At 33.5% G+C, this 22,794-nt stretch overlaps 1 protein-coding gene and 1 long non-coding RNA gene across 2 annotated transcripts in view; both read left to right on the top strand.

Annotated features, from left to right (window-relative positions):
* LOC127860766 (cAMP-specific 3',5'-cyclic phosphodiesterase 4C-like) overlaps window positions 1-22,794 on the top strand; it is a 505,962-nt gene that overhangs the window by 134,631 nt on the left and 348,537 nt on the right. Inside the window, exon 4 of the mRNA XM_052399042.1 lies at window positions 16,988-17,110. Coding sequence (XP_052255002.1) covers window positions 16,988-17,110 — 123 coding nt within the window. The remainder of the gene's footprint in view (window positions 1-16,987; window positions 17,111-22,794) is intronic.
* Window positions 8,452-11,694, top strand: LOC127860850 (uncharacterized). Its single transcript, XR_008039951.1, has 2 exons — window positions 8,452-8,903; window positions 11,569-11,694. It is a non-coding gene; the product is annotated as an uncharacterized LOC127860850 (long non-coding RNA).

The following is a 22,794-nucleotide window of genomic DNA, read 5'->3' as shown; positions in this document are numbered from 1 at the left end:
GTTATATAATTAACATGTACAATTTTATAGTGATCCTGCAAAAATGTTGTATCTAAAATATGTAAAGAATGTATTGCAACACTATTGTATTTCAAGATACATTAGTGTTGCAATAACATATTTGAATCCAAACAAAAAGTCATATTGCAATACTATGGTATCTATAGATACAATAGTGTTGCACATATAAACTCAGTAGTTATATATTTTCCTTTTTATTGCAACACTATTGTTACTCAAGATACAATAGTTTTGCAAATTAATTTGCATGTATTTTCATATAAATATATTTTGTCGAAACTATTGTAACTTGAGTTACAATAGTAATGAACCAAGTTTTACTGCTTTTCCAATATATTTTCAGTGTAAATAACATTACCGATGTTTGAATTTACACAGGTACATAAGTTTAAGTATGGCATTTCTGACTATGATAAATAACATTTTGATGTTTTAATGTATACAGGTACATAAGGCTAGGTATGGTATTCCTGACTATAATAAATTACATTATTAGGATGTTTGAATTTACACGGGTACATTAGTCGAGGAATGGTATTCCTGACTGTGGTAGAAAACATTAAGAATGTTTGAATTTACACGAGTACATTATTCAAGGTATGGTAAATCTGACTATGGTAAATAACATTAAGAATGTTTAAATTTACACAGGTACATAAGTCAAGGTATGGTATTTCTTACTATGATAAATAACATTAAGGATGTTTGAATTTACAAAAGTCAAGGTATGGTACTCCTGACTATGATAAATAGCATTTAGGATGTTTGAATTTACACGGGTACTTTAGTCAAGGTATGGTATTTCTGACCATATGATTAATAACATTTAGGATGTTTGAATTGACACAGGTACAATAGTCAAGGTATAGTATTTCTGACAATGATAAATAACATTTAGGATGTTTGAATTTGCACGTGTACATTAGTCAAGGTATGGTATTCCGGACTATGGTAAATAATATTTAGGATGTTTGAAATTACACAGGAACATTATTGAAGGTAGAGTATTTCTGACTGTAGTAAATAGCATTAAGGATGTTTGAATTTACACGGGTAAATCTGAGTATGATAAATAACATTTAGGATGTTTGAATTTACACCGGTACATTAGTCAAGGTATGGAATTTCTGATTATGGTATAAATAACTAGGGATACAAGAGGTTACAAATATAATTAACTGGTTAATCTTTTTCAGTAACCGGTTATTAACCGGTTACCGAAAAGCCTTATGTAGTTTAAATAATTTATAGTACGTAAAAAATGTCATACAGCTCGAACCGCTCCGTAGAAACAAAAGTTATTTCAAATTTGAAATCGCTTGTGTTGATAACATGCCAGTTTGATAATAAAATGAACTATACAAATTATTTTCATAATTTTGTAAATGTATGCTATATATTTTTTTATTTTTCCTGTGTAAATGCATAGGAGTAAAAAATTAAAGAACTACACAATGTTCATTTTTATGTTTTATTAACTTATTTTTGGTTGGGCCGCTTATATTACGTTTGCGTCTTATCGTTCACAAAAATGGCGTATTCCTTTGTTCGTTCTGTTATAATATTTAAAACTCAAATTGCCTTAATATAGAAATGTGTTTTTCCTTTCAATGCGACGTAAAGTGGGCTATGTGTGTTCAACGAATCCGCACCTCTTGTTATTCGATAATTGCATACAATGTATTTTGTTGTTTGCATTTTATCGTTTGTAGATGAAGCTGTATCGTTTGATTTTCATTTTACAATAAAAAATGTGCATAAAATAAAGGACACAAAAGCAAATTAAATTAATTTTGAACGAAATATATGTTGAATATTTAATATAATCAGTACATTTATTAAATAGCGATGTAACTAAGTATAATGATCTTGAATACTGATAGTTACGTATGTTTGTAAACGTACCATAGCGCACACATTTTACGCAATTACACGAATAAAAAATGTAATGGGTTTATTTTTAAAATATTTCTATTTGATGTTTAATAATTTAATTAGTTCATAATTTGCTTTCTTAAATAAAACTTGCATCGGACAGTAATGGTCGTATTGTTGGACGTACATTATCACAATGATATTAATTTTTAACTCGTAAAGATTGTAACTACGAATGCAATTCTTCATAAAATTGTTACTTATAAACACGGTATTTTCGCGAGCAATCAGTGTTGGATATTGGTTAACAAAACATCAAAATAAGCCGTCCAATGTCTCAACTGTTTTTTATTGCGAGTTCAATAAACGTGGCAATTACGTCTTCGCTAATACCGGTAGATCCCACTCACCGCAGTTCGCTAGTTAAATTTTAGTGAGTCGAAAGACTAATAGTATCAGTTATCAAAACGTACCCCCTATTTGTTATCACAAAGGTATTGATTAATTGCTTTATTACTTTGTTGACATGTTATTTATTACCGGCAATGGTGCGGCCTGTTGTTCTTACAAGTCGCCAGCGCAAGTTGGCAGTATGCCACACGAAAAAAGTAAACAAGTACGAATTATTCCATGAAAAAAGCAACATAATCAAATATTTTTTTCTAGGTTAACCTTTTCCGAAAATGTAAACGATTAACTGGTCGTTTCAGAAGGTTAACCGGTTAGCCGGTTTACTTCTTGCATCCCTATAAATAACATTAAGGATGTTTGAATTTACACGGGTATATTAGTCAAAATATGGTATTCCTGACTATGATAAATAACTTTTAGGATGTTTGAATGTAAACGGGTACATTCGTCAAGGTATAGTATATCTGACTATGATATAACATTAAGGATATTTGAATTTACACAGGACATATTAGCCAAGGTATGGTATATCTGACTATTATAAATAACATAAAGGATGTTTGAATTTACAAGGGTACATTGGTCAATGTATGGTATTTCTGACTATGATAAGTAACATTTAAGATGTTTAAATTTACATGGGTACATGAGTAAACGTATAGTATTGCTGGCTATGATAAATTACATTTAGGATTTTTGAATTTACACGGGTACATTAGTCAACGTATGGTATTGCTGACTATGATAAATAACATTTAGGATGTTTGAATTTACACCGGTACATTTGTCAAAGTATGGTTTTCCTGACTATGATAAATTACATTAAGGATGCTTGAATTTTAACACCGGTACATTTGTTAAGGTATTGTACTCCTGACTATGATAAATAGCATTAAGGATGTTTGAATTTACACGGGTACATCAGTCAAGGTGTGGTATTCCAGACTATAATAGTAAATAACATTAAGGATGTTTGAACTTACACAGGTACATTAGTCAAGGTGTGGTACTCCTGACAATGATAAATAGCATTTAGGATAATTTTACACAGGAACATCAGTCAAGGTATGGTACATTATTTAAGGTATGGTATTTCTGGCTGTGGTAAATAGCATTTAGGATGTTTGAATTTACACAGGTTTATAAAGCAAGGCATGGTATATATGACTATGATAAATAACATTTAGGATGTTTACATTTACACCGGTACATAAGTCAAGGTATGGTATTTCTGATTATGGTACATAACATTTAGGATGTTTGAATTTACACTTGTAAATTAGTCAAGGTATGGTATTCCTGACTTTGATAAATAACATTAAGGATGTTTGAATTTAAACGGGTACATTAGTCAAGGTATGGTATATCTAAATATGATAAATAACATTTAGAATGTAAGAATTTACACGGGTTTATTTGTCAAGGTATAGTATATCTGACTATGATAAATAACATTTGGGATGTTAGAGTTTACACGGGTACATCTGAGTCAAGGTATGGAATATCTGACTATAAATAAAAACATTTCGGATGTTTGAATTTACACTGGTACATTAGTCAAGTTACGGTATTTCTGAGTATGGTAACTAACATTTAGGATATTTGAATCACATGGGTACATTAGTCAAGGTATGGTATTCCTGACTATGATAAATAGCATTTAGGATGTTTGAATTTACACGGGTACATCAGTCAAGGTATGATATTTCAGACTATGGTAAAAAACATTAAGGATGTTTGAATTTACACAGGTACATATTAAGTCAAGGTGTGGTATATCTGACTATGAAAAATAACACTCAGGATGTTTGAATTTAAACGGATACATTATTCAAGGTATGGCATATTTGACTATGATAAATAACATTTTGATGATTGAATTTACAAGGGTACATTAGTCAAGGTATGATATTTCTGACTATGATGAATAACATTAAGGATGTTTGAGTTTACACGGTCGGGTACATCAGTCAACGTATGGTTTTGCTGACTATGATAAATAACATTTAGTACAATTAAGTTAAATGTACACGGGTATTGGTGTTTTATCAGTACCGATATGGTTTCATGAGTTAAATCTGATGCAACGACCAAGAAATTCAAAGGAGGATTCTGTTGAATCAAATTGAAATGGGAAAAAGACAGAGACCTCATAAGGGGCCTTTTCACAGATTTTGGCATGTATTGAAGATTGTCATTAAATGCTTTATATTGATAATTGTAAACATTGGATCAACAAAGCTCCAGTAAAACAAGAATGAAATAAAAAAAGAAGAAAAAAAACAGTAACCCTCAGCTGAGCTGGAATCACTGACCCCTGGAGTCCTGGAGTAAACGTCTAACGCTAAGACCACTCGGCCATCTGTGCTTATACAATGATTGATGTATTTGATATTTTATATACCGTAAGCAATCCTCGTAGATTAACAAAATATAAAACAACAACAGAACTCTCCAAATTATTCATTTGTTTCCTGTTGCAACGCTTTATAATTTCAGGTTTTTAAATTGTCAAAAGATGCATAATAGATAATTTAGAGCATCGTAATTGTTCCGAATTTTACTGTTTCCTCACCAAATATCATAACTATAACGAAAATTTGCAAATCTGAAACAACTTTTTTTGATTTTTTCAATTTACCAAAACGTGAAAAAGGCACATTTAATGCTTTGCAAAGCTCATGCCATTCCATTGGTGTCCACCATACATTCTTCTTTCTCCTCCTTTATGAAAATTTTGTATGAAAGTTACTGATGAAGTAATGTTTGGATGTTAGCATTAAGTATCATTTTAATGTTTTGGATTTTTTGTTTTGTTTGTTTATAATGAAGTTATGGACCTAAACATTAGAAATATAGGAATAGTGTGTAATTATAACAATACATGTTTTAATTGCATAATGCAGACTTTTAATTCACATATCAATTGCCAATTATTTCACAAGTTCTGCAATTAAATGACTGTCTTTATACATTATTTGATTATATTTGATTATAACTATGGCATTTTAGTATAATGGCATACAATGGGAATTAAACAAATCTTTGCTAAATAAAAAAAATAAGATTAAGGAATTTTATATTAAAGGTACTTAAGGTAAATCTACTTTTGTAAATATTAAAGATACCTATCATATCAAGACTTAAGTATTTATTTTCACTTGCAACTGTTATGTGGCATTGTATCAATGATTATTGATATTATTATCATAATACACTCATTTAAATTTGTTTATTTTGATGGAATGTTTTTTTGTAAGATACCAGTCTTGTCAGTTGTAAGTACCTGGCCAGTCATGGTGTGCATTTTCTACTGTAACAGTTGAAATGAAACCAACCGTCAATCGAAGTATACTTAATTTAATGTCATTAAAAGATTTCTTCCCTTCTTTATAATTACGTTATAAAATTAAGGTTATAAACAAAAGGACATGTCCATTAAAAATCTTCCTTTATAGTTACAATATTTCTTGGATATGTCAAAACCATCAATTTTAGATAAAAACTTAGTGCAAAAGTAATGTATCTTTAGATACAATAGTTTTGCACCAAATTATATTGGCTAAAAAGGAATAAATTTTAACGCAACAGTATTGTATCTTGATATTAATCAAATACATTTAAATGAATCAATATTTAAACAAATTGTTAACTGTTATGTTTAAATACAGTTATTTACTACAAGTTTTAGCCTGGTTTTTATCAGGAAGTGAAAATTAGGGAAACAAGGATGTTTTTTTGATCTCCTGTAAAATTCTAAAAATGTGAGTTACAATAGTTTTGCGCCAAACCCTCGACTTTTTAATACATAGATTTTGATCACTTTCAATTAACTTGTTTAACATTAGCTCTCAGTGGTCAATTTATAATATTGTTCAGCGCCCTCACACTACTTTTGGGGAAGGGGTCCGCAGCCCTTAGGAGGGGGAATTTTCGCGGCGTTTCCCTTTTTGGGGGATTTTTTTACTTACTCTCTCATTATTACATTTGTACATGTTTGCACTATGTTCATTGCATTTTTCATAATTTAGTATATTTGCAAAGATTAAATTGAAATAGAATTGAGATATAATAATCATGAGACACATCTTTCTATTACAAAAACAAACAAATTTTTTTTATTTATTTTAGGGGGAATTTTTCCCCCCAAAAGGGGAAAAAAGTATACTTTTCAGGTGGGGGACTGCCGCCGAATTTTGGCGGCAAATTTCGGCGGCAGATTTAATAGATTGAGGGCCCTGTTGTTTTATAGTTATTTTAATTCTGCCAGTCGCGTTAGCGGTCAACTAAATTTACAGAGCATATTTTGCAAATCAGTATGTGCTTAGAAGCCTTAGCTACGGTAAGAACCACAACTCACTCTGCTAGGGACGATTACCGCTGCCTGTCTGCAGCAGACGACAAATGATTCTGCTCTAGCAGTGAGTGTTTATACCAGCTTGTAAGACGACATTGGCCAGTCTAGTGTTTATCATTGAAATCTGTACATATTGGCTGCTTTCAGAGAAAGCGGGGCTTAATGCACGTCAAATAAGATTAGCCTGTGCACACTGATTAGCCTGTGCAATGCGCACAAGCTAATCAAGGACGACAACAGCGAACAACTTTAGTGCCTTCAGCGCTTTGATTATTTAGACTTGTCACTAAACTTTAGATGAAAGGTCCCCTTTGTTAAGACTTGTCACTTAAACAAGACCCATTGTCTTATATTTGTTCAAACTTATATAATCTTGACGCATATATTTAGACCCACGATCACCTATCTTCAGACTTTTTTTTAGCTCACCTGAGCGATAGCTCAGGGTGAGCTATTGTGATCACTCACCGTCCGGCGTCCGGCCGTCTGTCTGTCTGTCTGTCTGTAAACAATTTGTAAACATCTTCCTCTACTAAACCATTGAGCCAATTTCAACTAAATTTCATGTGGAGCATCCCTAGGTCATGGGACAAAAGAATTGTTAAAAAAAATTTGATCACATAACCAAGATGGCCGCCATGACCATATATGGTAAAAACCTTAAAAAATCTTCTTGTCAGAAACCGCTCATCAGATTTTCAAAAAATTTCACAGGGATGACCTTTGAAGGCTTCCCTAAAAAAGGTTGTTCAAAGAAATTTGATTCGTCAAAAAAAATGGCCGCAGGAGCTCGTTGAACTTTGCATGTTTATTCGTTTTTGCCTATTTTGTGAAAACTTTCAAAAATCTTCCACATTTTTCATGCAATCTGTATGAAATTTGGTCAGAATGTTTATCTTGAAGAAATCTGGGTTGGGATTGTATTTGGGTCATCTGGGGTCAAAAACTAGATCACTAGGTCAAATAATAGAAAAACCTTGTGTAGACAATAGAGGTTACATTTTACATCCAATCTTTATGAAATTTGGTCAGAATGTTTGTCTTGATGAAATCTGGGTTGGAATTGTATATGGGTCATCTGGGGTCAAAAACTAGGTCACAAGGTCAAATAATAGAAAAACCTTTAACAGCATAATTAATTGTTTTTCACTAAGTGTATTATAATAATTTAAAAATCAGATTCAAGAGAATAAAATTTTCTTTATTATGGTTTTTATTTCATGAAAATCCATAAAGGATATAGAGGATATTTGTTGGATTCGGTGGATTATCGATTTTAATTCACGAGTGATCATAGAAAATAATATTTTCACGAGTGGCGCAGCCACGAGTGAAAATATATATTTTATATGATCACGAGTGAATTAAAATCGATAATCCATCGAATCCAACAAATTTTCTTTTTATTTTATGCTTTATTTCACAGTTTATATACATTGTTAAAGAGTTTAACTAAAGAATTTCGTTGGGAACATGACGTCATTTCGTCAAAAAAATGATGTCATTTAACATAAACAGTGAAAATTATTGATAATTTTCACTGATAATTTTCATTGTTTGAAACAGTGAAATTATCAGTTTTAATTCACTGATATTTCTCTATAAACCACCGGAAAGCATAAAATAAAAGTGTTATTAATCGTTGCTTAGTTATTGAACAATGCGAAATATCTGTATTGATTTTTTTCCTGACATGCAGTCCCAGATATTAACCGCTTTCAGCTGTAGACTGTGCTCCAATACATCGCCGTGTTATTGAGCTGAAAAATTGATACGCAGTCGGCATACACACCGGTCATCGAGACAAATTACTGATGTGAAAACAAATTGTACATCGTAGCGGCTTAAATAAACAATTACATCTGATTAAAGATTAAAGATTGCTGCCGATTTAAATCAATTTGAGTACTTTTTGCATATATTTAATGCCGAATGGGAAGCTGTGTTTAGACTCAAGTTGTCAAAAATGGCAACGAGATACTTGCCTGTTGGATTTAAGGTGAAAGATCTTGAAGGTGCATAAAATAAGTGGCGCTGGGAATGGTTACACGAGAAAGACTACGCTGTAGTCTACGGGCGGGGAGTGAACTGGTTGAGAAAAGTGGAAGCTTGTGGAAAAGCGATTTGAAAAGTTTGTAAGAAAACCCTAAATTATCAGTCTTGTGGGAAGAAGGCATTTCGTCTCCACGCAGAGGACCCTAATCACATAAAGAATATAAGAACCATCAAGACCAACCAGGTAGGGTTTTTATTAGCTCATCTATTTTTTGAAAAAAAATTATGAGCTATTGTCATCACCTTGGCGTCGGCGTCGGCGTCCGGTTAAGTTTTGCGTTTAGGTCCACTTTTCTCAGAAAGTATCAATGCTATTGCATTCAAACTTGGTACACTTACTTACTATCATGAGGGGACTGGGCAGGCAAAGTTAGATAACTCTGGCGTGCATTTTGACTGAATTATGTGCCCTTTTTATACTTAAAAAAATGAAAATTTTGGTTAAGTTTTGCGTTTAGGTCCACTTTTTTCAGAAAGTATCAATGCTATTGCATTCAAACTTGGTACACTTACTTACTATCATGAGGGGACTGGGCAGGCAAAGTTAGATAACTCTGGCGTGCATTTTGACAGAATTATGTGCCCTTTTTATACTTAGAAAATTGAAATTTTTTGTTAAGTTTTGTGTTTAGGTCCATTTTATTCCTTACGCATCAAAGCTATTGCTTTCATACTTGCAACACTTACTATCTATCATAATGGGACTGTGCAGGCAAAGTAATGTGACTCTGACTGGCATTTTGACAGAATTATGTGCCCTTTTTATACTTAGAAAATTGAAAATTTGGTCAAGTTTTGTGTTTAGGTCCACTTTATTCCTACAGTATCAAAGCTATTGCTTTCATACTTGCAACACTTATTAACTATCGTAAGGGGACTGTGCAGGCAAAGTTATGTAACTGTGACTGGCATTTGGATGGAATTATGGGCCCTTTATACTTAGAAAATTGAAAGTTTGGTTATGTTTTGTGTTTTGGTCCACTTTACCCCTAAAGTATCATAGATATTGCTTTCATACTTGGAACACTCGCAAACTATCATAAGGGTACAGTAAAAGGACAAGTTGCATAACTCTGGATGTCATTTTTACGGAATTATGGCCCTTTTTTGACTTAGTAACTTTGAATATATGGTTAAATTTTGTGTTTCGATCCACTTTACTTCTTATTAGTATCAAGGCTATTGCTTTCAAACTTCAAATACTTTCATGCTATCATGAGGTTACTGTACCTGGCAAGTTGAATTTTACCTTGACCTTTGAATGACCTTGACTCTCAAGGTCAAATTATTAAATTTTGCTAAAATTGCCATAACTTCTTTATTTATGATTAGATTTGATTGATACTTTGACAAAACTGCTCTTACCTGACAAACCACAATAGACTCCACCCAAACCATCGCCCGTGCCCCCCCCCTCCCCCCCCCCCCCCCCCACCCCCCGAATCCCCCCCCCTATTTATTTTTTTTTTTTTTTTTTTTTTTTAAGATCATCTCACAAATGACCACCACACCCTCACACTATACCCCCCACCCCACCCCCTCCCCAAATTTTTTTTTTAAATGGTTAAAAAATAAAACTATTTATTTTGATTAATTTATGTTTGAAATACCGTCCAACCATCGCACCCAAGAATCCCCCCCCCCACCCCCCTCCCCCCACCCCGCCCGAATCCCCCCCCCCCACCCCTAAATATTTTTTTTTTATTTTTTTTATTAAGATCATCTCACAAATTACCACCACACCCTCACACTATACCCCCCCCACCTCACCCCCCCCCCATATTTTTTTTTGAAACGGTTAAAAAACACAAATATTTATTTTTATTATGTTATGTTTGAAATACCGTCCAGCCATCGCACCCAAGAATCCCTCCCCCACCCCCCCCCCCCCTCCCCCCCGATTTTTTTTTTCCTTTTTTTCGCTTTTTTGGAAGATAATGTAATAAATGTCCACACCCCCACACAATGCACCCCTCTTCACTCCACCCCTCCGTCCTTCACCTTTAAAAAGAAAATAGATGAGCAGTCTGCACCCGCAAGGCGGTGCTCTTGTTTTTTTTAAACTAACACCCCAAATTTGGTCGTATTTTCTGTTGCTTAAGTTTATTGTTTAGTTTTTTTTGCATCAAAAATCGGCAAGATAGATCTAGCAAATTTGCCAATTTTTTTTATTAATAACGTTTGATTCATTGATTGTGAGCTTTTAAAATATTTTGACCTTTGAATAAAGCATAAAACAGGAAAAGAATTTTAACAGTAATTGAAAATACGATCAAATACGCCATTTTTGCTGACTGGGACAGGTCTTTTTTAGTTAAATAAAATGTTTTATTGTCCCCAACATATGAGCCCAGCAGCAAGAAATGTTTTTTTTTACTTTTTGTAAAACAAATATGGGCAACCTACCGTAACCCAAATTCGACGATGTTCTATTTTTATCGATTAAATGGATGATTATTGTCTTGGAATCATTTCAAAGTAATACAGCCGAGTTTAAAATTATTATTTTGTGCTATTTAACATTTCATTATTTCTTAAATTATGTGCTAAATATTGCTTCATGTAACCATTACATCGTCGAATTTGGGTCACACCGGGATACAATTATTTAGCATTCAAACAAAACGATTGGGATAAAAACTAGGGGAACCCATGCTGAAATTTTCAATTTTAACTGTTGAGCAGAAGCCACCATACCCAATTTTCTTAGGTGAATGTGGAGGCTTCTGGAAGCATGATTCTGTGAATATAAATGGTGACAAACATTTGATTCTGCATTTATTAAACATGTATTATTGACTTTTTAAAGTATGTGTGAAAAATATAATAATTTGTAACGACTGTTACAGGTTTGACCGGGTTCTTCAAAAGCAACACCTGCAGTCGAGTCCATGCCAGACAGTGGGTGCATGTGAATGAATTGCCTTTTGACTAACTTTTGTGTGTTCCTTATCAAATACATGAAGATTTTCAAATATATGTGTATGTTGTTTTTTTTAAGAAAATAGAATCACCAGAACAGGTACAGGCACCCTTTTAATGCGTCGAATCCAGGAGCTTCCGGGGGCCTCCGGCCCCCTTGTCCCCTGGACCCACTTAGGGCCCTGCGGCCCCCTGGCCTGCAGCTTTAAGTTCAGGATTTTCAAAATATCCAACTTTGACCCCTGCAAATGCTTTGCGAAAACTTTGGCTACAGTTTCTAAAATTTGACTACACAAAATTCCATTTGGCTAAAAAGTTGGCTACAGAAATTTTTGGGCCAGGGGAGCCCTGTTTGCATTGTATTTGGGTCATCTGGGGTCAGCAACTAGGCACTAGGTCAAATAATAGAAAAACCTTGTGTAGACTATAGAGGTCACAGTTTTCATCAGACCTTAATGAAATAGAGTCAAAATGTTTGTCTTGTTAAAATCTGGGTTGGGATTGAATTTGGGTCATCTAGGGTCAAAAACTAGGTCAGATTTAAAAAAAACTTTTGTAGACAGAAGAGGTCACAGTCATTAAATCTTTATAAAATTTGACCAGAATATTAATCTTGATGAAATCTGGGTTGGGATTGTATTAGGGTCATCTGGGGTCAAAAACTAGGTCACCAGGTCAAATCATAGAAAAACTTTGTGAAGACAATAGAGGTCATAGTTTTCATATGATCTTAATGAAATATGGTCAGAATGTTTATCTTGATAATATCTGATTTTGGATCGTATATGGGTCATCTGGGGTCAAAAATTAAGTCACCGGGCCAATTCTAGTAAAACCTTGTGTAGATGAAAGAGGTCACAGTTTTCATCACGTCTTAATGAAATTTTGTCAGAATGTATTAATTAATGAAATTTGGCTTGGGATTGTATATGGGTCTAATAAAATTTAAGTTTATGAAGCAAGGTTAGTCAGGTGAGCGATTCAGGGCCATCATGGCCCTCTTGTTTACTTTAAGGTCCATGGTCACCAAAATTTAGACTAGAATTTTAAACTGATTTCCATGATGTAAGAATGTTTACAATTAGTAGTAATATTATATGTAAATGCATCATTAACCAGGTTTTTCGAAGAAAAAAACTGGTTATTAGATTGGCAAATGTCGGCGGGCGGGCAGGCGGGTGGAGGGAACAAGCTTGTCCGGGCCATAACTCTGTTGTTCATTGTCAGATTTTAAAATCATTTGGCACATTTGTTCACCATCATTAGACAGTGTGTCGCGCGAAAGAATTACGTTGATATCTCTAAGGTCAAGGTCACAATTTGAGTTTGAAGGTCAAAAATGGCCATAAATGAGTTTGTCCGGGCCATAACTTAGTCGTTCATTGCCAGATTTTAAAATCATTTGGCAAATTTGTTCACCATCATTAGATGGTATGTCGCACGAAAGAATTACGTTGATATCTCCAAGGTCAAGGTCTCAATTTGAGTTTGAAGGTCAAAAATGGCCATAAAAGAGCTTGTCTGGGCCATAACTATGTCATTCATTGTGACATTTTAAAATCATTTGGCACATTTGTTCACCATTATTGGACGATGTGTCGCACGAAAGAATTATGTCAATATCTCCAAGGTCAAGGTCGCCACAACTAAAAAAAGATTGATTTTGAAACAACAATGTAACTTTGAAAGGATGATAGCTTAAGAACGCTTAGGCCTAGGATCATGAAACTTCCTAGGAACATTGATCATGACTGGCAGATGACCCCTATTTATTTTCAGGTCACTAGGTCAAAGATGAACGTCACAGTGACTTGAAATAGTAAAATGATTTCCGGATGATAACTCAAGAACGTTTAGGCCTAGGATCATGAAACTTCATAGGTACATTGATCATGACTGGCAGATGACTCCTTTTGATTTTCAGGTCACTAGGTCAAAGGTCAAGGTCACAGTGACTTGAAATAGTATAATGGTTTCCGGATGATAACTCAATAATGATTACGCCTAGGATCATGAAACTTCATAGGTACATTGATCATGACTGGCAGATGACCCCTATTGATTTTCAGGTCACTAGGTCAAAGGTCAAGGTCACAGTGACTCGAAACAGTAAAATGGATTCCGGATGATAACTCAAGAATGCTTACACCTAGGATCATGAAACTTTATATGAACATTGATCATGACTGGCTGATGACCCCTATTGATTTTCAGGTCACTAGGTCAAAGGTCATGGTCACAGTGACAAAAAACGTATTCACACAATGGATTCCCCTACAACTGACAGCCCATATGGGGGGGCATGTATGTTTTACAAACAGCCCTTGTTTTCTAATTGAAATCAAGGTCATAATTAGACAAGGGGGTTAACAATACACATTTTGAATTGTCTCCCTTTATCAGACTTTTTTTCAACTGAAAACCTGGTTTTGTGACAATTTTGTCCCTTGTTTTAATTTTACTTAAAAAAATCCCTTTTGCAGATTTGATTTTTCCAATTTAAACTCTACTCCATCAAGCTGATGCTAATTTAAAAAAAAACACTTTTTTTCCATAAGAGATTAAAAATCTATTCTAAAATCAAAGAAACTTAAATTAACAACATTAGCAATTCTATGAAAACATCTGTATTTCCAAAGGATAAATTGTTAGCATTTAATGAAAACATGAGCGACTTATTTCATGCTTTCAACTTGATTATCAACAATAAAAATTAAAAAAACATTGGTTGGTAGTTATTAACTCAAAAAGTACGTCATTCATTGCAACATGAAAGCAGTTAGATAAAAAATGTGTTTGAAGTATTGCGTGGATGTAAGTCAAGGCCAGAAAACAACCTGTGGTCATAAAGTTGAGGAAGACCGAAACCACACAGGAAACCAACATATGTTTTGTATGTTAATTTCCAGTACATTAAACTCACAGCATTATAATTATCTTTAAGTATGCTGAATTGATAAATACTGCTTTTGTCATTCATGTATATTGCTTGTTAACATAAGTTTAATTTAAACTGTTCTTATCATGAGGGAATGTGTGCATTTATTTTGATAAACTGCTTTTGATTAATGCTTTGGAATAGAACAATTTATTTATTTAATTCAATGTTGTCAGTGTTCTGTATTCTGTTAATGAACCAGTTCATGAAGTGTATTAAGTTCATAAATACATTCATGAAATTCATGAACCTGTTTCAAGTTCATGAACGTGAAGTTCAAGAATACTTGTGCTATTCATGAATATTTTGTCCATTCTTAAACTGGTTCATGAAGTTCATCATGTAAGTTCATGAATAAACTAAAAAAAGTTCATGAACCTGTTTCAAGTTCATGAACTTGTAGTTCATGAATAATTATGTGTTATTCGTGACTTTGTCCATTCATGAACTGCATGGTTCATGAATTTAATGAAGTAAATTCATGAAGTTCATGAAGTAAATGGATGAAGTTCATGAATAAGTTCATGAACCTGTTTCCCTGGGGTGCAAGCATATGGAACGGTTTGATATTGCTGATCTGAGTCCCAAATCAAAAACTTTGAGTTGAACATTAAAAAATGTTGATGCCAAATATTCAAGTCGGAGACATATGTTAGTCTAGTGAATGTCAGATGTTAAGGTCATATTTAGCAAAGAATCTTAGTTAGTTTATAGTTAAAAAAGAATTGTAACGTGCTCTGTGTATGTGATTTATTATTTAATACTACATAATTTTATTTGAGGTAAAAAGTAGGACTATATATCATTGTGTACAGTTGGCAACAGATGCACCCCTCTCCCCCACGAGACTGCTAGCGCTATGACTGGTTTATTGCTGTTAGATTATTAAGAATTTAATTTTGAGTGAAGTGAAAAAAAAAAAAATCAGGATATAATTCCTTTTTTTAGGTTTTAAATATGCTCATGTATGACCCAGAAATTTTAGAGGAGGCATAAATTGCCTTTCCCAGCCACAGCCAACCTGGATCTGCTGTGAACTTTGTCCCTGATATTTTAAAATCTGTATAACACACATTTAAGGTAATTAAAAAAAAGATAATGCTTTAAATCAATGTTCAAGGGTTCAGTGCAGTAAACACAATACGCATAAGTGACAATGCATGCTTATTGAATAATTTTCTCTATTGTCCATAGCGAATACCTCACAGCATGTACTTGATTTCTTGAAACAATGGAAGAGGTAGTAGCAAATATCGGTATTTTCACTACAGTGGCTTTTCTGCCCTACACTGTGTTAGTAGATAGTAAGTGATCTATAAATGGAGATAGTAGGATAGCGCACTATAATTATAAAATTAAAGGCTTGCACACTGTGTTTGTAGTAAATAATAAACAAAGGTTATTGATTGTAAAGACTGTCCAATGGATCATTAACTCTTCACAGGGAAGGAGATTTTGTGTCAGATGAATGAACAATAATATTGTGGCTTGTGGTTCATGATACATGGAAATCATTTGTGGGGTTTAAATAAGTGTATGTAGTGTTAATAGTATATGGAGTTGTAAGGGTGTTAAGTAACAAGTGAAGTGACTGTATTTTCACTTTCACTGTTTTTCATGGACGTAGTTTATGAACTCAGGTTTATATGTTTGTTTTATTGATGCAGTGGGTTCATCAGATAAAATACTTTATTCCTAGAATACAGGTGTGAATATCTCTCAGTTGACTGTCTGTAGAAAAATTTCGTCTGGAGTCTTAGAAACCAAATTTATGTATCAAAAAGATTAAATTCCTTTGTGCCGCTTTAATAAAAAATGTGTTTCTAATTAAGTTATAGTGAGTGTGTCATTGAATGGATTATTTTCATCGAACCTACTAAATGTGTCATTTGAATAATTTGTGTTTAATTTACTGGATATAACCTAGGCAGCAAATAGAAATGTGTTCATCTCTCAGAGCACCATTGATGAATTATACCACAAATACCTTAATACATGATTAGATTACCCTTGAAGATGAACAAGATTACAAGTGTGTCGCAGGTCATATGGCGTATTAATTGGTGAATTTATTGGACACATCACAAAGGTTTATGTTATTAACTACAGTTTTTACATTGCATGATTGTTTTTATTTGCAGAAAGGATCTGTCAATGGATTACTGTTTTATTGTTGGAATATTGAATTATCTGTATACTAGCTAAAGTATTGATAAATGCTTAGTAAAAAAGAAGTGGACTTTATAATATAAGTAATACCTATTCTACAGTGTAATAAAGATCGAAGACTGTCTGACTTTTGCCTGTTTTCGAAATGGTGATATTAGTGTGTTGATCCACAGGGCTTACTAGTTTACATGATAGAATACTAGACGTGTTTTGCACACATTTGATTGGTCTTTTATCAGCGCAGTTTCGATGCTTCACCCAGATAATATGGAGGAGGAATATGGGGATCCTACGGACCTGAAAATGGCGCATTTATTGGCTGTCAGGAACAGATGCCGACGTCACACGCTTGCAAATGTTCGGTAAGCACAAAGCGTAACTTTTGACATCTTAATTGTGGGTATTTCTTGAGCAGTTTCTCGAAAATACCCATCTTTGCCCTGTCGGAAATATATGCAGTCGACTAGCGGTCACAGATGTCCAAAAAACACTTACTACTACAATTTTACGTCACATTTTGATAATTTTTGCAATGGTTTTGACATGTTGGAGTACAATCATGCAGGTTATACTAAAACTGGATGTAGTTTGTTAAGTAATATGAAGTGCAATTTGTACGTCATATCCGAGTTGCTATAATGACTTTGACTGTTGTTGAAAGGATATGTCAGTTTTGTCACTCTTACCACAATTATAAGACCCTAGAGCCAGTAGTGGGATATTAATGGGTTCCTAGGCTGACATTTGTCAATGAAGAAAATATTACGCAAGATCATAAGCTTCCTATGTACATGAAGCCATCAGGTAACAATCTGGCGTAGCTTAAATAACGACTGAATCAAGAAGAAATATAGTAGGGTCTGTTATTCAAAATCATCAAAACAGCTATAAACTTTACAACTATTGTTAATCTTTGTAATAAAGCGATTCTGTGCTGATACTCTTTTAGTAAACACAGGGTTTGTATCGACAAAAACCATAAAAGATGTTATTATCACCATCTACACTGACATAAAACTCATGTTGTATATAGATAAACATTTTTATGTAGATGTTAGATCCTTTTTCACCAATTTGTGAACTGATTGAGCTGATCATTAAAATAAATAAAACTAAATTGAAGTATTGTACTGTAATATATACATGCACTTGAACATAATTAAGGCTTAAGATTGACCATTTTGTCACTGCCCGAACCATGTTTAAATAAAGGTCACTGACCTAACTTAGTTTATGAAACAACAAATTGTCTAATGAGAATACGCTTGTAATAAATGTAAGATTAATATGGGATTATATGATTTGAGACCGGAGTTGGAAGAAAATTCAGCCGCTGCAAATTACATCTGCAGAACAGAAGCAGTTCTATTTGCCAATATTACTTTCTGATGCAATGTCAATATCTGATGTCTGTCTGTCAGTCTGTCTGAGACCAACTCAGCAATTCTATTCAAAATACAAAAAGTTAGTGAGTGTTCTATGCATTTGTTATCCTATGTTAAGTTTTACATTAATAACCTGTAATATTACAACATGTATTTCAACACTTCTGTGAAATTTGAAGTAAGCTGTAAAGGGAAGTGTAAAGCATTATGTAACTTTTAAATGTAAGAAATAAAAGGTGGTGTTATGATTTTTTAGTGAGGTGCAGCCTGGGAAGGATACATTCTTATCTTCCCATTCTGACTCCACACACCATTTATATTTTTCCTCTATTAATTTACATTGTAGTTCAGAAAGCAAACAAATTTTCTGTTTCCAAGATGTCTTGTTTTGTTTTTATATTTCTATTTGCTGGTATAGACAAGGATGAAATTTAACCCAGTTTTATTTTTTAATCAAACTAATATGTTTTAGGTTTAATTTATGCCTGGGCAGGATCCAAAGATCAGGTCTGAATTAATTTCAGTGACCTCAACCTTTAAGACACAAGTTAATAGAGATATTCATATTTTCATGAGTAGTACAGCCTTGAGTAAAACTGTTTATTTTCTATGATCACAGGTTAATACCAAACCCAACACATTTTTAGCTCGACTATTATATATGAAATATATACAGTGGAGCTATCCTACTCACCCTGGCGTCGGCGTTCCCGTTAGCGTTAGCGTGCAAATGTTAAAGTTTGCGTACCACCTCAAATATTTTTATGTCCTTTTACATATTGCTTTCATATTTTGCATACTTCTTTACCAACATGATCCCAATCTATAAACAAGAGCAGGCAACTGTATCAAGCATTTTGACAGAATTATGGCCCCTTTCATTCTTAGATAATTGAACATTTTGCTTAAATTGCCATAACTTCTTTATTTATGATCACATTTGATTCAAACTTTGACATACCACAATGCACTCCACCCAAACCATCCCCCATGTCCCACCCCAGAACCCCCCCCCCCCCCCCCCCCTCAAAAAAAATAAATATATATTTTGTTCCTTATTTTTGAAAGATCATCTATTAAATGACCACACACCCACATTATAAACCCCTCCCCCCCTCCCCTCTCCATGATGGCTTACGTTATACTGTCAAGCACTCGAATAGTGGAGCGAGCTGTCCTCTGACAGCTCTTGTTCTTTTATTTATTCATGCTTTTTCCTCCATTTATATTACAGTTTAATTGAGTAAAACTAGAGATTTTCTACATTTATGACTTCATGACGTCTGAAAACTACATAATTTCAAAGTAAAACAGTGAAAATAGTCTGCAATTTTCACTGTTATTTGTCACTGTTGAAAATGCAAATTCTTGTTCTTAAATCACTGATTTTTCCTTATAACCGTAGAACAGGAGTAAATAAACATGTATTTTTATAGACGAGAGTGTATTAAATATTTATGGTGTGTCACAAGATGTGACAAATGCCTACAACCTATATGCTTATATTATGTCAGGGAAGCACTTCATTAATAACTCGGGAACTGTGCAAACACTAAATCATAACATTCTTAACCTAAATTGACTTTTAAGGTTACTTTTGTTTTTGTATTTTGTGTGTGTATATTTTTAAAAAGAAAACAATCTCTTCAAAGTTTACTGTAACCATGATTGCATTTGAGTTAATCTTTAAATGTACAATAAAGGAGTCGTGTTCTGAGAAAACTGGGCATAATGCATGTGCGTAAAGTGTCGTCCCAGATTTGCCTGTGCAGTCCGCACATGAGGCTATAAATCAGGGACTACACTTTCCGCCTAAACAAGATTATTCATTTTCGGTAAGAAGGGTGTTCCTTTTAACGAAAAATACCATAAAAGCGGAAAGTGTCGTCCCTCATTAGCCTGTGCAGACTGCACAGGCTAATCTGGGACGACACTTTAAGTACATGCATTATGCCCAGTTTTCTCAGAACACGACTCATACAGTCAAAATGAGAGTCTGCACAGGCTAATCAGGGGCATTTCTTTTTAAACTGGATTTTGGCTTAGAAGAGAAAGACTGAAAAGAAAAATTCCATAAAAGCAGAAAGTGTTGTCCCTGATAAGCCTGTGCAGACTGGACAGGCTAATCTAGGACAACACTAAATGCGCAAGCATCAAGCCAAGTTTTACAAGAATGAGCTGCAATTATTTGCAATGACAAATCTGAAAATACGAAAAACCTTTAAGTCAAACAAAAATCTTGCATTGTATTAGTAAGCATAGCATAAAATGGTTAATAAACTCGTTAATAAAATTTTATATTTTTTTCCTTTATTATAGCAATTTCAGGCATACATTGGAAAAATTGACATTTGTAAAGATATCAAGTTTCACTGACAATTGAAGTCATGTCTGTTAAAATAGTATCCTATTTACCCGTCAATACAAATATTCTAATGCATATTATGAACATGTGTTTTTCAATGCACTTTCATTATATAATGATTCATATAAATGCATTTGTATAGTGAAACAAAATAAGAAAAACATACAGGAGTATATAATGTGTTATTGGTTGTAACCTGACTTTTTGTTAGATTAATTTTGAGATTGGCAGTGATACATTTTTACTGTAGCTAAATTATGGAGGTTCTTTGGTGAAAAAGAACATTTTATTTGAGTCATTGAAGTTGTTCTGAGAATGCATTATTTTGGTATTAGTATATAATTATGTCATATTGGATAATTCAACATATTGGTATTTACATGTAATTGAAATCAAATATTATGGCAATGGGAGTAATACAAAAAGAACAAATGCTCTTATATATACTCATTATCACATTATATTAAAGGTTAGCATAACAATTCATTCAAATTACTTATAGTGACATATAAGTATCATCATTAAATAATTCAGACATTTTTTAAAATTACATTTAAATAAAATTATCAAATTATTTGTGCATTATACTAAAGCCTTGATCTGGAAAAACACATCACAATCCACAGTGCGTAAAGTGTCGTCCCAGATATACGCCTGTGCAGTCTGCTAAGGCTTATCAGGGACAGCACTTTCTGCTTTTATGGAATTTTTCTTTTAATGTATTAAGTCTCTTTGAAACAAAGAGCCAGTATTGGCAGAAAGTTTGTCCCTGATAGGCCTGTGCACACTGCACAGGCAAATCTGGGACAACGCTTTATGCACGTTCATTAAGCCCCATTTTCCCAATGTGAGACTAATATAGTTTCAAAATTAATTGTTGAAAATTTCCCATGGTGGCTGAATTATTCTATAATGCAGTGCGGCAGCTCATGTAAACATGTTTGTTTTCAAAAAACTAAGTTTTATCAGCCTGAATCAGTGTCAATTTAGGTGCACCCACCATCCCTTGCTATCAGGCACTCGTACTCTAGTGTCAGAGATATTTGGGGATTGACAGACAGAACATGCAAACTTGCACAATTTCATCCAAAATTTATATCATCAACATTTTGTAACAAATTAAAATTTACAAGTATGAGCGAAACTGGCAATTATTTGATTGTTTTCTCTAATATTGGACAGGCTTAAAAAAAAAGTTATGTCTCAGTTTATACTTCTGAAGAAAGTTGTTCATGAACAGTCCATGAACTTTATTTCTTTTCAATTTATGCACTATTATGATATCTGTCTCACATCAATCAGTTAAAATTTTTACAAAAATTAGGTATTATGAATATAAAAAAAATATATGTGCAAACTGCACATGCTAATCTGGTACGACACTTTACGCACATGCATTTAACCGCTTTTCACAGAGCATGGCTCAAATGTCAGACACCAAGTGTTAACTTATCAATAAAGGTGTTGTTGTTTTTTATCCCCCGCCATAGGCAGAGGGATATTGTTTTGGCGTATTCCGTCCGTCCGGCACTTTTGTGTCCGGAGCCATATCTTGGAAGTGCTTTGGCAGATTTCATTGAAACTTGGTATGAGTATATATATGGATAAGACGATCCAAATGGCATTGTTCACCATCAAATAATAACGTAGTTATGGCCCTTTGTATTTTGAAAAAATGTTTTTTTTGTGTGTCCAGAGCCATATCTTGTGTCCAGAAGTATAATGGCGGGGGATATCAATTCAACGAATTTGCTTGTTTTAACACTATTTGGTATACAATAATTATACTGCATAAGGCAGTGTTATATATTTACTAAGTAAATTGTATGTGTCTAGGTATTATTTAAATGATAAAGAGGATACTGGTTGGTTTTGGTAGATAATCAATTTTAATTCATGAATGGTGTTAAATTAATATTTATTTAAGACTGGTGGAGCCATGAGTCAAACTATTTATATTTTATGATCATGAGTGTATAAATATTACACCAGATGCAACATAATTTGTCAAACGTTATTCAACCATAAGATTTAAACACTGAAATCTGCAGCCATATGGGAGTTGTGTATAGATGCAATAATCATTCTCATGTTGATGTGTTAAACAAAATGACTACGGTAATAATTTGCATGGTAAGAGTATAATAAATTGTCCTTTGCCTTTTGCATATAACTTACAATCAAGGGGAAATAAATTTATTGAATAACAGCATTTCATATTTTGCCATTAGTGAGATCACTGTTAGATGTAAAGAGTTTTCTCCCTTTATCTATAATTGAAGGAAGCTTTTGTGAG

Source organism: Dreissena polymorpha, chromosome 15, assembly GCF_020536995.1.
Source record: "Dreissena polymorpha isolate Duluth1 chromosome 15, UMN_Dpol_1.0, whole genome shotgun sequence".
Taxonomy (NCBI): Eukaryota; Metazoa; Mollusca; class Bivalvia; order Myida; family Dreissenidae; genus Dreissena; species Dreissena polymorpha.
This window is presented reverse-complemented; position numbering and strand designations above follow the sequence as displayed.